Source organism: Mus pahari, chromosome 21 (assembly GCF_900095145.1).
Source record: "Mus pahari chromosome 21, PAHARI_EIJ_v1.1, whole genome shotgun sequence".
Taxonomy (NCBI): Eukaryota; Metazoa; Chordata; class Mammalia; order Rodentia; family Muridae; genus Mus; species Mus pahari.
The window spans coordinates 29,596,827-29,613,552 of NC_034610.1; the positions used below are offsets into that span (position 1 = coordinate 29,596,827).

At 40.8% G+C, this 16,726-nt stretch overlaps 1 protein-coding gene across 6 annotated transcripts in view; it reads left to right on the forward strand.

Annotated features, from left to right (window-relative positions):
• The window catches only part of Esr1 (estrogen receptor 1), a 356,422-nt gene that overhangs the window by 282,741 nt on the left and 56,955 nt on the right, over positions 1–16,726 (forward strand). For all 6 annotated transcript variants that reach the window (XM_021220986.2, XM_021220984.2, XM_029533029.1 and 3 more), the window contains one exon: positions 7,938–8,076. In XM_021220986.2, coding sequence (XP_021076645.1) covers positions 7,938–8,076 — 139 coding nt within the window. The remainder of the gene's footprint in view (positions 1–7,937; positions 8,077–16,726) is intronic.

The following is a 16,726-nucleotide window of genomic DNA, read 5'->3' on the forward strand; positions in this document are numbered from 1 at the left end:
TGCATCAATATTCATAAGGGAAATTGGTCTGAAGTTCTCTTTCTTTGTTGGATCTTTGTGTGGTTTAGGTATCAGAGTAATTGTGGCTTCATAGAATGTATTGTGTGCTGTCAAGCTGCTAGTATATGCTCTCTCTAGTTTGTTTTTGGAGGCACTCAGGGGTATGAGTTTTCCTCTTAGGACTGCCTTCATTGTGTCCCATAAGTTTGGGTATGTTGTGGCTTCATTTTCAGTAAACTCTAAAAGTCTTTAATTACTTTCTTTATTTCATCCTTGACCAAGGAATCACTGAGTAGACTGTTGTTCAGTTTCCACGTGAGTGTTGTCTTTCTATTATTTATGCTGCCCAAACTTGTTTCTTAAAGATTAATTTTTCAATAAATTATACTATGGCTTAGGCAATATAAAATGTTACAGAACGGAATTCACAGCTCCAATAGGCTCCCATGTCATTATGTATAAGAGGACATTTGATGATATTTTTTAAGTGAAAGAAGGTTGTATTCAACTATACCATGGGGACCATGGACTATGGTATGGCAGTAACTCCCTGTTTTCTAGATTAAACTTATAAAATATAGACTGTGAAGATTCCACTTGATCTCAGGTTTCTCTGACGTCTCTGTTGCATAACCTACTTCTAGAAAGTCCAGTCTAGGAGAATGCATCCAATCTGCAGCTTTCATGATTTCTATTCATTTCTTCTTCCCTGAAAAAGTCTTGCAAGGCAGAGGAAATGTATCAGGCAGTTTCATAGCTGGCATTTCAGAGAACATCATAGCCGCATCCCTGAGAACATGATTAATCCATTTGAAGGTCAGTGAGGAAGCTAGTAGCCGGGGAATCCAGCCACCTGGCTTCTGGTTTTGTAGACAGCTCCTGTCCCTAGAAAAGCTACTCTTCTGCTCATCCTGTGTTTGTTCTGCATCTCTGCAGATCGTATCCCATGGATGCTCGTGAGTTTGTCTCCTCACTGTGACAGGGTACTTGACAGAAACTATTCACCGAGAAAGAGAATTATCTAAGTGAACAGTTGAGGGGACATTAGTACATTCTGGCAGGGAAGGTGTGGGTATGGTGGCTGGAGAGGCTAGAACAGCTTAGCATGAGGCATTGGTACCTTGATGCACACTTGTCCTATCTTTATTGGTCGGGAAGCAAAGAACTAGAGAACTAGCAGAAGTGGCATCACATTCAAAGTAGACTTCAGCAACCTGGTTTTGCTGGGTAGGTTCCATGTCTCAGTGTTCCACAGCATCACAAAACAGTGCCGTCATCTGGGCATCCGGTGTTTAAATGCACAGTAGTATGGGGGAGGGGGATCTTTTACATCTAAATCCAAACGATGAAGGTTTTAAAAAGATTGATTTTTATTTATGTGTATGTTTACATGTCTGCATCTTTCTGTGGGTGTGTGCACATGTGTTCACATTGCATGTTGGAAGCCTGAGGAGGTCAGAGGAGGGGGCTAGATCTGCTGGAGTTACAGTTGCATGTAGTTCTAAGATGCTTAATGTAGGTGTGTTGAGTATCAATTTCTGGTCCTCTGCAAGAGTAGCGAGTGTGTTAAACGACTGTATCACTTCTCTGTTCCCTCAAATGATTACATTTGAGATTGGGTTATTCTGGTTAATGTCAGCCATTCATGGCAGGCCATGAGGGCTGTAGATTGATCCCCTTCCAATGGGAGCTGTCTGCTTTCTGTTCTCCCGTGAGGAGATACCCATCTACATACGTCTGCCACTACACACCGTGCCATATGATGTGAGGAGAGGCCCAGCTACATACCTCTGCCACCACACACCCTGCTATGCCTTCTCCATCATGATAGATTACAACTTCAAGAAAGCGTAAGACAACATAAACCTTACCTTCCTCATGTTGCTTCTGTCCAGTGTGGTCCTGGCAATGAGAAAAGTAAATGGTGCCCATCCCACATAGTGTTTCAGGGTTTTTTTTTTTCAGTCTCCATAGTTTCTATCCCATGAAATCAAGAAATACAGTCCCTTAGTTTTCCTCATGTCTCTCCTGAAAAAGCCACTTTGAATTCATCATTTTTCCATGACAGTGTGGAGCTACCTTGAAGATAGGCCATTTAGTCATTTTACCTGAGGTTCTTTGTACATTTTGACATCATTTCTAAGAACCTGCCCATAGCCAGCAAGAGAAAGCAAGACATCAAGAGTTTCATTTTATGCCAAGGCAAATTGAGCAACTTCTAGAGCAGTGTGTTGCAGCCCAAGTGGAGCGGAAGGTTTCAGATCTTCTGAGGCTCAAGGAAGGGGTTTGGAAATGTTGTAAATATTTTAATACAAGAGTGTGTTCATGTGTGTGTGTGTGTGTGTGTGTGTGTGTGTGTGTGTGTGTTTTCAGGTATGTGTGCATATGTGCCTATGGAGTCTGGTGGACAATCTTGAATGCCATCCTCAGGAACGCCACCTACCTTCTCTGAGATAGTATCTTATTGATCTGGAGCTTACCAATTAAGCAGACGAGGTAGCCAAGGAGACCTAGGGGCCCTCCTGTCTTGGCCTCCTCAGTGCTGGGCTTACAAGGAAATGCAACCACACTTGGCATATTTACAAAGGGTCTAGAGATTGAACTCTGTTCCTTATGCTTGCCAAGCAAGCCCTTACTGACTGAACCAACCTTCCATCTGCACTCCTTTTTTGCAGTCAAAGGTAAGGGAATAAGGGAAAAGTACCCTGGAGGCAAACAGTCACTGTTGAGTGGAGGACAGAATCAGGGACGCCTTTACTTGATGTGTAATCAGGTCAGTGTGACAAAAGACCTAAGAAAATTAATATGAAGAGGGATTTATCTTGGCTCATAGTTTCAGGGTTTCCATGCTTGGCTGGCTCTGTTGTGGGTCTGAGGTAAGACAGAATATCAGGATGTTGGGAGATTGGAGTGGGGGAATGTCTTTACTGCATAGACTTCTCCGTCCATTACCAATAGTCCATTAGCTTAGAGACCAACAGCATCCAATCTATTCATGTAGTCAGAGTTCATTATTCAATTACTTTCCCAAAGACCATTTCTGTCAACTAAACTTTTGGCATGTGGCCTTTAAAGGACATTTTAGGTTCAAACTATAGTAACTGGTCTGGGAAAATAATCTGACTTTTATATAGATAGCATCTTCCCAGGGCAGAGGCTTCCACCAAGCCATTAGCTACAGCATAGCTCGTTCAGGGTGGGGATAGATGTCTTGGGATATCTCTGTTTGTTTCGGGTGTATCACATCTTTGATGATTTTATTGCTAGGCCTGTGAATATCAACCGACATTCCCTAAGCTTGGGAAAATGCCAATATTATCTTTACCTTTGCTTTTATTTCATAAAATGAAAATTCTGAGTGTTGTTTTAGTTGTGTCTCAAAAAACTATTCATACTACCTTTACATGAATGTGTGTATATGTGCATATCATATGTGTACATGTGTTTGTGTGTTCACATGTGAATGGGCACATTTATGTGCAGTTAAGTATGAACACATGGGCATGTGCATATGTAGGCCAGAGGGAGGTTAACGTAGGATGTCTTCTTGATTGCTCTGACTGTCTGTCTTTCTTCCTCTCTCCATACACACACACACACACACACACACACACACACACACACACACACGTATACACACGTATGTGTGTGTATATGTCTATATGGTATATTGGGTCTCTCACATGAACTTGGAGCTTGCCAATTCAGCTAACCTAGCTACCAATTTAGTTTGCTCAGGATATTCCTGCCCCTGCCTTGTATGTGCTGGAATTATTGGCAGGCTACCACGTCACCTGCCATTTCTATGAGTCCTGGAGATCTGGACTCTAGCATCCATACTTCCATGACAAGTGCTTTAACCTCTGACCCATCTCTCCAGTCCCATATTCTAGTGCTGTGGATTCTCAGGAACAGAGAACAAATCAATGCCCACCGTGTTACCTATGTGGACCTCTGTTCTGGATGCCTTCACTCCTATCCCATAAAGATGTGCAACTTAACTTCCCATTATTGATGCTTTGAAGCCTTCAGAAGACAAGAGATCTGCTTAGTCAATGCTTTCTAGCAGATCTACTTAATAGAAAATCTTCGTGTTCTTAAGGGAAATGAAGCAAGGAATTGAAACATGATGGTTATAAATCGTTGGCTGCATATATTTATAATTAATATGTAATAGTAACATGTAACATATTACATATAACATCATATAACATATAATTCATAATATATAAGTAATAAAATATGTATAAATAATATATATATATATATATATATATATATATATATATATATATAATCATTACCTGTGAGCTAAAAATACTCATGGTTATTTGTCTTGCATCAGAAATGCATTTAGCTCCTGGGTGGATAAAATAATATTAAGACCAGTATGTTGGAAGCAAAAGCTCCATGGAATAGCCTCCCTTGACAGTCCTCACATTCACTGAGAAGGCTAATTGACAGTCTGTCTGGCAAGCTCCTCCCAACCCTGTCTAAGGAGCTTGCAGATAACACTTTGCACCAGGTATAATAACCCTTGTCTGCAGGCAATGTGCTCAGCTGGAGACTATAATCAAACTGAATTAAAGATGCCTACATTTCGCAGAAAACCCCAGCAATCCTGCTGGCCTCTGACTGTAAAGTATTACTAACAGACATACTCATAATCACCCTATTTAAATGTGGTTGTGGGGAACTTCTTTGACTCCTGAAGATCATTGTGACTGCCAAGTCTGAGTAGTGATCCCATTTGAGGTCAGAGTTAAAGAATATGACCGTGTTTAAATGTAAAGTCACCACCAGGAACCTGGCATTTGGTCTTCCAAAGTTGATTGGCTCATTGCAGTTCTGAACAAGTATGGGGACATGTTCAGCCCAAACCTGTGGGAATTTTTGAATACTTCATCCTAAGTTTGATCAGGGCTGACAATAACACACAAGGACATTTTTTTTTTTTTGTATAAACACCAAAAAGTAAATATCCCAAGAAGCAAGAAACAAGCAAAACAAACAAACAACCCCCCCAAACAAATAAACCAACCAAGGAAACAGACAAAAACAACCCCAAGAAACCAACAGACCAATCCAAAACAACAACAACAAAACCAAAAAAAAAAAAAAAAACAACCAATGAAACAGACAAAAACACCCCCCAAAAAACCAAAAGACCAAGCCAAAACAACAAAACAAAACAAAACAAAACAAACAAACAAACAAACAGAAAGCTTGCTTTTGAATAGTAACATTTCTGGGGGTAAATTTAATTTACTGGTAAGACTGCATTAGTGTTATGAAACTTTATCCAAACAACTGAAGAGATTACTAAGGAATTAAAACTTCACTGAGGGAGGTTAACTCATGTTCTGGGGCTCAGGTTCTGTTTATAGGATTAGGGATCAAGAAAGAGAACTGACAAGGTCTTGTCTCTCCCAAGCAAGGCTGGCCACTTTGCACCCAGTGCTCTCTAGACATCTGGACTTGCCAGAGATCCCTGCTCCCTTTCCTTCAGGCAGGCCTCAAACCAGATCTTGCAGCCTAATCGCTAAGTCTTTTCTTAAGAGCAGATACATTCTGCCTGCTTTTGATAACTTTCAACACCAACGGAATCTGCTCTTGCCAAAAGACATGCTCTCTGCTGCACTGTCATGGACGCCTGGAATATCTCAGTGAGGTAGTGGAAAAACAACCCTGAGATTCCATCTCACACCAGTCAGAATGGCTAAGATTAAAAATTCAGGTGACAGCAGATGCTGGCGAGGTTGTGGAGAAAGTATAATAAATTAGGACTTTTTAAGAATAAGATTGAATAGAAATCATATTTTGGGTCCCTAATAGAAACACAATCTACCAGGACTTAGACACGCTGCCTAACTTGAATATCTAGTACCAAAACTTGAGTATCTAGTACCAAAATAACTGGTGGAAAAATATGGAGAAAATACTTTACAGTAGGAAATGCAAGTTAAACCATGTCAGTGTGATGCTTCTGCACCTCTACTGGCATCTTTAAAATGAAAATGACTGGGCCAGCAAGGTCGCTCAGAATGTACAGGTGCTTACAGCTAAGTTTATCCACCCGAGTTGGATCCCCAGAGCCCACATCATAGGAAAAGAACTGACAACTTGTCCTTTGGGACAAGTCATGTGTATATCAGTGTGTGTTTGTATGTGTGTATAAATATATAAATGTGGAAACAATTATACAATAGAAACGGCACACTGAATGCTATCAAAGACAGCAGATGAGGTTTGAGAGTCTGCTTGTGGGTGTATAATGGGACATGCCCCTCCTGAAAACCTTTGCCAGTTGCTTACAACCATGGTTGTCCAAGGGTAGTAAAAGCAGCCATTCATCCAAAGACTTGTTCAAAAAATTGCGTGTGACAGATTTAGTAGTAACAGCCAAAAGGTGGAGGCACTCCAAAAGCCCAGTGTAAGTACAACTGTATATATTTGTGGGCTATACCTATGTGATGGAGTAGGTTTCTATAAACACACAAGAATAGCCATTTCTGTAAGCAACTACATGGCACAGATGAGTCTTAATTAAGAAGTCAGAAATGGGTTATAGACTTGGCTTTGTGTGCAAATACAGGAATGGAGAGGAGAGGAAGGCAGTGTGTGCCTGTTCAAGTGAAAATGATGATGTCTGAGAGTGAACAACAACAAAAACCCAAAAGGATTCCACAGCTGTTCTCCTGCATCAGTGAGAACAAACAGTTGAGGATAAGGCTGAGGAAGGAAGACTGTGGAGGGATGCCTCCTTGCAAAGAGCAGGTCACTGATTGGCAAGTGGCAAACTTGGAGAACATTGCTTACTTAATAAGTCTCTCACATTGGCATCTCTGTGGTTGGGCATATTTAGTCACCTGATCCAAACTTCCTCAGCAAAGCGCAGAAAAGTCACTTGCTGGTCAAAAGCACAGTCACTGAAGATTCTATCGCAATATCTGCCCGTAGAAGACACGCAAACTCCACATATCTGAGGAACAGGAACATCAGTTCCTAGCTGGTCAAGTTGTTGTTGAATCAAGATGGAAAGAGCTGGCTATAGGAAGCACTTAGCATAGCCTCCAACGGACAGTGAGGGATTTAATAACTTGTCCCTCCTTTACGTCACATTCTTCTTGCTTGCTTTCCAAATTCACCTCATCTTCCTCCTTCTGTTCCTCTTCCTCTTCCTCCTCCTCCTCCTCTTCATGATGTTTAGGCATCTACTGTCATTAGCAGTTACGAAAAGCTTAAATCTCCTAATCAACCACTGGGACACAAGGGCACACACATCAGTGTGAAGCTCCAGGGGGTGACTATGGCATTACTTGTAGTCATCTGATTCATCCTCGGATGATTTATTTGCATATGCTATCTCATTAGTCTTTGTCTTACATTTTATGGCTCAGTACTGAAGTGAAGAAATGACAAAGGACTTTGGTCCTACCCGTGTCCTAGTTTCTGCTTAGTTAAATAATTTGAGTTTATAGCACTTAAGTGTTTTCAATGAAATAAAAATGAAAAATAATAGCTATGTAAAGTTATTAGATATGCCTGAGTAGAATTTATTTACTAAGTGCAAATTTTATAGACAGTTAATTGGGTTTGTCTGAGTTAGTGTATATTTGCAGATCTGATAATACGGCATTCAAAACATCTTTAAAGACAAGTGGAGATTCACTGACAGCTAGATTTAAAAAAAAATACTTGCTTTTCCTATAAAGCAAGTATTTTTCTATTTAACCCATCTTCTTCTTCCTCGTGATGCTTAGGCATCTACTGTATTGCCATTTATAGTTTAAAAAAAGCTTTAATCTCCTACTCAGCCACTCCTTTGCTGTATTTACTAAAACGACCGCCCACTAGTTCAAATCCCAAGCCATGTTCACGTGGCCAGTGATGATTACATTCTTTTGGAACTAAATGAGGCTCTCCTTGGTTTTCAGGCTTTGGGGACTTGAACCTCCACGACCAGGTCCACCTTCTCGAGTGTGCCTGGCTGGAGATTCTGATGATTGGTCTCGTCTGGCGCTCCATGGAACACCCGGGCAAGCTCTTGTTTGCCCCTAACCTGCTCCTGGACAGGTGAGTGTCCTGGCTATGGCCTGGAGAAGCATCCCTCACAACCACTAGTTCATGTCCACAGGTGATTTGTCCGATAGTCCATGGACTGTCGGAGAGTTGTATAGCTACATTTCCTTTACGAATGCATACGTCCAGGGAATACACTGAAGACATGTCCATAGAAAGCTAAGACTAGATGTCTGCTTGCCACCACCGTGACATGACCTTAGTGTCTTAACACATACACAACTACAAACTGGAAGTTTCCAACTCTACCTTTATCTTCTGATATGTGTGTGTGTGTATATATATACATATACATATATCTCTTAGTGCCTTTACAATCAAACCACAATGACCTATAAAATTATTTCTCTAATTTTTCTGTCATTGCAATTTGGCCCGAAGACTTCTGAAGGCCGTTTGCAGTTCTAGGAATTAATTTCCGTTTTCAGCTCTCTTGTTTAATGTGCTACACTAGGTTGTCTTGGGCTGTGGTCCCTGATAGTTTCTTTTTTCAATAATATCTCAGAGTAATAGGATTTAGATATTATTTAGAGCAGCCTCCCACCAATGGAGAACCTGCTCAGCACCAGGTGCAATGCTGAGTAGTTTTCTTCTTTTTTCCCAATTTTTTATTAGGTATTTACTTCATTTACATTTCAAATGCTATCCTGAAAGTCTCCTATACCCACTCCCAGCTCCCCTACCCACCCACTCCTTCTTCTTGGCCCTCGTGTTCCCCTGTACTGGGGCATATAAAGTTTGCAAGTCCAGTGGGTTTCTGAGTTCAAGGCCAGCCTGGTCTACAGAGTGAGTTCCAGGACAGCCAGGGCTATGCAGAGAAACCCTGTCTCAAAAAACCAAACCAAACCAAACCAAGCCAAACCAAACCAAACCAAACCAACCAACCAACCAAACAAACAAGTCCAGCAGAAGATGGCTGAGTAGTTTTCTACTTGCCTCCTGTAAACATCATCTCATGCCCAAAGAGGCAGGAACCTGCTCAGCTCCATTTTTTTTTTTTTAAAAAAAACAGAAAAGGAGCTGAATCTCTTCACCTGTCAAGGGCCCTGGAACAGAGTTATAACAAGATTTCAGTGAGAGAGAACTATGGAAGTTGCCGATGATTGCTTTAATATATTAATTTAATTTTTAGGAAACTATGATGATGCTTCCCTAGAAACAGGTTTTGCTGCCCATAGAATATTATCTCCAAACACGAGGAGAGGCCACTAGTCTTTTCCCTGGAACTACATCTATACTGCAATGCATCTATCCATCGATTCTGTTCTGTCCATCGATTCTGTCGGACTGTGGAGAGGGCTTTGTATCAGTAGACCCACGACTCACTTTGGCCCTTCTCTATCCCCCCTGTTCCCTCTTCGTTCTTAAGTTTCTCCATTTTTCTTGACTTCTTTTTGACCTCTAGACGGGCATGTGCTCTCAGTGTTTAAGCCTTCATGTGTTTATAACTGAACTGCTTTGTGAATGCCTTTCTCACCCTTGTCTCTCTTCTTAGGTATCTATGCACTTGAGAATAGTCATAAAAGATTGCAGTTTGAATTTGAAAGACTCTCACTTTACCTCACTTATAAAATCCACGGTGCCCATGAAGGGATGTCTTCTAGGCATCCCCCAATCTTGTACTTTTCTTTCGTTTCCTTGTATTTCTGCTGTGGTTCATTTCTCCATCATGTGTCAAGAAAGTTTATCCATTTATACCTAAAAGTAAAAAAAAAAAAAAAAAAAGAAAGAAAGAAATAAAGAAGAAAAGGAAGGAAGGAAGGAAGGAAGGAAGGAAGGAAGGAAGGAAGGAAAGAAGGAAGGAAGGGAAGAAAGAAAGAAAAGAAAAAAATGAAAAAAAAAAGAAAAATCTAGCGTTGGAGTTTCAAATCGATCCTAGATGAATATTTCCCAGCCTCTGCATGGTTACTATCCAGGGACATTCTTTCTTGGAGTTGGAGCCTATTTGTGTGTGTGTGTGTGTGTGTGTGTGTGTGTGTTGTAGGTTTTGGTAGCACTCCAGGAAGCTACCTTCTAGACCCTAGTAGCATCCCACCCAAAGTATGACAGAATGTCGTGTCCTCAAACACGTTTAGATATTTCCTGTCTATGACGTGGGGTGGTTGGAGGACAAATGGTGAAAAACTCAACTTCTCTAGATAGTCCTATATAGCTGTCCCAGATGCATTGGAGATTCCTGCCCAATATTGGAGGTATCCTCTTTCTTATCAATTTTGTTTCTTGGTTTTTTGTTTCTGTCTTAGTGACATTATAGCATGGATAAATCATAGCTTCCACCTCTTCAATGAACAGATTGTCTAGTGACCTGTCAAGTGTTCCTCTGAATGGTTTATGAGTTCATACCTTCCAGTTGTCTCCAGACCATGACTGAAGCTCTCCTTATACGCTTATCTTCTGTTTGTGTAGTTACCTGTCCTGATTTCTTGTTTAAACTCGTCTTTCCTTCAGTCTTCATGCACAGTGTCACCAGAGATGATGGCCCAAAGTACCACTGTAGTCTTGATCCCTCCTGATGAAGTCTCAGTTGACTCTCAAGTTCCATTGAAAGTACCACATAGGCTTCTTGTGTGTGTCAGTTAGGGCTGTCTTTAATAATAAGCTTGTTGAGCACAGATTTTACAGACACAGTCAGATGATATAAATGAAGAAGGCCAGTGAATGAGAGAGCAAGATGGGGATGTGAGGGATTAAATGACCTTGTCCAGACTCGAGATAACTGGCAGTTGAAGTTTACCTATGACTTGGGAACAAAATGTCAAATTCAAGTTCTAAAAACATTAGCTTTGGTGCCTAAATTAATTTGTGTCATTGAGTCTCATCATGTCACATGAGCTGTTACGGAACTCATGATCCCCCTGCCCACCTATGCCTCCCAAGGGTTTGAGCTTCACAGGTTTCTACCACTGCTCTGAAACGCCTCTCTTGTTAGAAACTCCGCCACCCTGTAAGGCCCATCCAAGACACCTGTTTTCCATGCATCTCTCCTTCGGGTTTCTCTTCTCTTTAGTCAGAATGTTTAGGCAGGCTTTCTTTTGCCTGGGTTCTCTGTGATCAGTTTCTCCTTCTTCTGGAGCCTCGTGCTGCCAGATGACTGTGTCCTATGATCTACTGGCTCATAAACTCCTTGTGTTCTAACAAATCTCATCCACCTTTGTGTTACCTCCAACATACAAAGTCTTCTGTGATACCTAGAAAATAGTTTTAGTGGCCCTGGCCATTGTCATCCTGGTAGCAAGTCCTCAGTGAAAAGAGACTCCAGGGTGATGGATATTTCAGCCATCACTGTCATTGAACTCACTTGCGGTTTATTTCTGCTCAGTAACTACTGGCTCATTACTTTATAGTCTTTGGAGAATTTAGTATCCATCTGTTTTATAAGCTTTTTTTTTCTTAATTCATGGTTACATTTAGCTTGTGATTATATTCCATAAACCTCTTAAGCAACTTCTAAATTCCAAAGGGGATAAACAATGAATCTCATTTTTCCCAGAACCGACCCATTATTTCAGACCTTAGTACAATCACTAATACTTAGAAAATGTGGGCCTGGTAGTACATCTCCTGTAATTGTTGCACCATAGAGGTGAGACAGGAGACTTTTCAGTTTGAGGCCAGCCTATGCTACACAGTGTGTTACTGTCTCAAAACAAAACAAAACAAAAAACCCCAAAATATCCTTCCTTAGGTATGCTAATGATAAACTCATTTTCTACTCTACATAGATGTTAGTAATAGTTAAAATGCTTAGACAAAGATGTTTATTTAAATATTTCAAAAAGATAGCATTTGATCCAGAACATAAAGATCCTATACCCTTCTAACCATTGACATATCATTCAATCTTATTCAACTTCAGCATTGTTTAATTACCTTCTTAGTGATTGCTGATGACAATTATGGGTGAGTCTGATAGATATATCATAATAAACAGTATTGTGAGCAGAAGCCCCTTAGAATCTGTATACCATTGAAAGATGCTCTGAGGGTCAGCCTATAACTATCACAGTTCTACAGGCTTCCACCCCCTATGAGTTTAGGTTCAGTTACCTTCTCTTTCCCATCAAAATAATAAACATTTTAATAACAAAATATAGAAACCTGTAAGTTTCAAAGCTCAGGGGTTGGTTGAGAGCTGACAGGTAGGAACCAAGTATTATCAACTTCCCCGTGGTTGTGTCTTCGGCTTTGGGATGCTACCTCTGAAAGGTGAGCCACACCCAAAAGGACATTTTCAATTACAAAGAAGTGAAGGAGACAGTCTCAAATTTTATGTATCCCTGTAACCCAGGGGTTGCCATGGTTGCTGACGAAAGATGTAGAGTTATCTACTACTGATTGCATACATCTTTTGTTTTCTCGGGTTTCCCCTGTTAACCCAAGCATTTGTTTCTTATAAGGCCATCAGAGGAGAGAATGAACCCACCCTCTTCTTGAGTCACTGAAGTGTTTATACTGGAAGGTAGGAGTTGGTGGTTTTGAAACTAAAACGCAGTGTGCTGCCATCCCACGTTTATGATCAGAGGGCGTGATTCCTAGCCTGTGTCCATATAAAAGAGAGTTATTGCCTGATTTACTCCCTGATGACAACTCATGATATCTTGATTCTGCTGGGTTATAGTTTTCCTGGTAGTCACCAGCTTGTCAGCCAATTTTATCCTTGCCAGGCTCCATCTGCCCACCACGTCTGGTCCGACCCTGGATCCCACAGCAATGAGGTCCACATAATTTGTGCCATCAAGTTTTCTTGGGAAAACCAAAACAAAGGAAAAGGTTATTACAAGATATATTAAAAACAAAAACAAAAAAAAATCGTAAGTGTGTGTGTGTCTGTGTATTTTATAAAAGGAAAGCTAAAGATAATAATGCCTGTGAAAGTAATCAGGAAATGGAGAGAGCTCATTTTCCATTCTAACACCTAATCCATTGGTGTGCTTTGGCACTAGAAAACACAAACTATGCCTTCTGTGTCTCCTAGGAATGAGCCTCTTCCTTTAGTCCCACATGCATGCTCATAGAAAAACAGGCTGAACACAGTAGCACATGTGTTCTCGGTGCGTTGCTCCTTGTGGGGTCTCTTGGCTCTTGCAGGAGTGAAGTCGATGTCTCTGGAAGGCAGATTCAATGTGAGAGGACACAATGCTAATTGCCTGTTCCGAAGACTGTCCAGTTTCCAAGGGGCTGTTTTGCTGAAGCTCTCCGTGCTCACAAATTCTGAGAAATATTTGTGGATTTCTCAGGAAGCCAAAGCTTCTCTTTTGATTCCCATTCACTCTCAGAGGGGAGAAAAAATGATTCATACATCTGAAGAGCAGGGACTAATTCGACAAGCAGAATTCTACCAAGCCTCTGGCCAGAGAGTTGTTGATCTAGCTCTTTCCATCGCTCCCACATCAGGAGGCTCTGCCTGCAGGAAACAGTACTGAACAACAAAAAGTTCTTTTGCTTGTAGGCATGAAATGGGAATAAGTTCTCTTTCCTTAAGAGAAAAACAGGTTGCTCACCGGATAGAACACTCTGCCTTTTCTAAGAAAGAGCAGACTGTTTTCTGATAATAAATTCATTTCAGTTGGAAAAAAAACCCACCTCATTTACTAGAAACAAAAGCATTCTCATTTTAGATTTAAATTTTTTTTCATAAAATTACAAATGAAAAAATGTGCAAAAAGCCCTGTGCAATGCTTCCAGCAATTGTGTTGGCCTTTCTCCCCCTTTCCCATGTAGACCTTCATTAAATTCTTTGTAGAATTTTTCTACTGGAAATCATTAAAGATATATTGTTCTGCAAGAAGTTAATGAATTCAAAATGGAATTTTCCACATGTGTTTTTAGGGCACGAGGACATGGGCCTCCCTTTCTGGTGCCTGCTCAGTAGTGTGCTCCCAAGTAGTGTGTACTATAGGAGCTGGGACTCTCACCAGACACAGGGGAGCAGAAGAACAGGTTATGGGAGAGAAGAGAATACAGAGAATGAGATACCTCTCAGCAAAGCTGGTCTTAAGTAGGAGATGGCTCCAATTACTGCAATAACTTAGCCCTGGGCTCAGCCTTACTCTCGGAAAGTATTGACAAAGGCCCTGTACCCTCTGCTTTTCCTGGCTTGCCCTCATTTGTCCCCAAGTTGTTCATTGCACAACATGTAAATGTATGAACCAACCAGTAATCATTGGCATGATTACTAATGATTGCTAAGTTAACTTAGCAATGAATTTAGAAAAACCAATTCTGCTCATCAGCCTTTTCCTCTCCATTTTTTGGAACTGGATGGTAAAGGAAAGAGAAAAGAAGCTCACATGTATTCAACGTCTTTAATGTGAATGGTCCAGCCCTGGCTTATCTTTGATGTTGTATTTTGTTGAGTGCATGAGACTATAGGTATGAACATATTTGCTAGTTTATACCTTAAGCTGGAGCTGTTGGTTATTATGCTTTTTGTGATGCTCGTCACTTAACAGGTAAAACTAATCGATTATTTCCCAAGGTCTTTTGTTTCATGTCCGTACAAACCATAGAGTTATCATCTGTAAAACTGCCACCAAAAGAAGGGAGAAGATAGCCTTGAAGATGGTTTCATCAATAAAAGACTTCCTACATAAACGTGAAGACTTGCGTTCAGTCCCTAGCACCCACATAGAAACTGGGTATGGCAGAGTTTGCCTCTAATCCTGAAGAGATGGAGATAAGAGAATCCCCCAGAATCACTGGTTAGCCAGCCTAGCTAAGTCAGCGAGCTCTAGATTAAGGCACAGACTTTGTCTCAAAAATATAAGGTAGAGAACAATTGAGGAAGATACTCAACATTGACCTTTGACATACCCCCATACATCTTCATTCAACATACACACGAAAACACACTCACAATACTCCCCACATCTGAATTTAGAATCATTAAAGAGGCAAATCTCTGAGCATGACTGTAAGGTGAATTTAGGGAGGAAGACTTACCCTAAATGTGGCGGGCACCATCCTCTAAGGTGGGGTTCTGGACTAGATAAAAAATACAAAGCCTACTGAGCACCAGCACCCATATTTTGCTGGTTCCTCTCATCAGTACTGTTACCTCTGATAGAAGAGTAATCAAGTTATCTCCTGGACTCAAAACAACTGAACCATATACTTTTGGTTGGTCCTACACATGAACCTTTTGGTAGGTTGTACATATTAATAAAGATTTGAAACATATACATGACAGTATTTCAAGAAAATTCTATTTGATCATCCAGGCCAAATCATGAAAGTACAAGCAAAGGCTCTACTGGAAATAGTGAAAAAAACAAAAATTTCAAACTGAGATTTCCTCTTAAAAACAAAAGCAATCAAGCAACTCTGTGTTCTAGAAGTGTTAAAGCCACTAGTGTTTAAGTCCTTAAGGGAATTAAGCCTGTAAGCAGCAAGGATCCACTCAATATATGTAATTGTTCCTGGGAAAGGGCAGAATCCCAAACAAAGCCTTAATCCTGTGTAGGAAGTTAATTTGGCTTTCCTTGAATTTTTATACACTGCTTTGTTTTTAGTTGCTGTGTATTTTGAACAATTAAACATTTGCTAAATTGAAATCATATTTTCACTAATTTTAAAATAACACTAACATTGTTTAAATCATAACTACCTACACAAGGACGATCAAGGCATTTTGCCACCATATGATTTTATTACAGTGATTTTTTTTCATGTTGATGTAGTAAAGAACACTTCTTTCCCCTGCACAGTAGCATGGGTTGACCCAGGACATAAGACATGCTAGGTGCATTCTCTGCCACTAAGCCACCATCCCCTAGTCAGATCATTTCATTTCATGAGTGCTGCCAAAGCACAACTATAAGAGACATCGGTTACTCTGGAGTCTATAAAACTCAATTTACTTCAGTTCAATAGATATTCACTGAGCTTTAAAGCCTAGTGTGATGGTTACGTTTGACTCTAGACTTGATAGGTAGGCTCTAGAATATCTAACGAGACACATTACTGGACATCTTTGTGATGGATGATCTAGAGTTGGATAGTTGAGATGTATACCCTAAGTGGGAATGGCACCATTCCCCAGGATGGGGTCCTGGACTATGTGACCTTTGGCTTTCCACCCATGCCCGAGTTCCTCAAAATAATGACTCTGAGACTTCTTGTTTTTTTGTTTTTTATTAGATACCTTCTTTATTTACATTTCAAATGCTATCCTGAAAGTTCCCTATATCCTCTCCCCACCACTGCTCCCCTACATACCCACTCCCACTTCTTGGCCCTGGCATTCCCCTGTACTGGAGCTTATAGAGTTTGCAAGAACAAGGGGTCTCTCTTCCCAATGATGGCCAAATAGGCCATCTTCTGCTACATATGCACCTAGAGACACAAGCTCTGGGGGTACTGATTAGTTCATATTGTTGTTGCACCTATAGGGTTGCAGACCCCTTCAGCTCCTTGGATACTTTCTATAGCTCCTCCATTTGGGGCCATCTGTTCCATCCAATAGCTGACTGTGAGCATCCACTTCTGTGTTTGCCAGGCACTGGCATAGCCTCACAAGAGGCCACTATATCAGGGTCCCTTAGCAAAATCTTGCTGGCATGTGCAATAGTGTCTGGGTTTGGTGGCTGATTATGGGATGGATCCCCGGATAGTCCATCCTTTCCTCTTAGCTCCAAACTTTTTC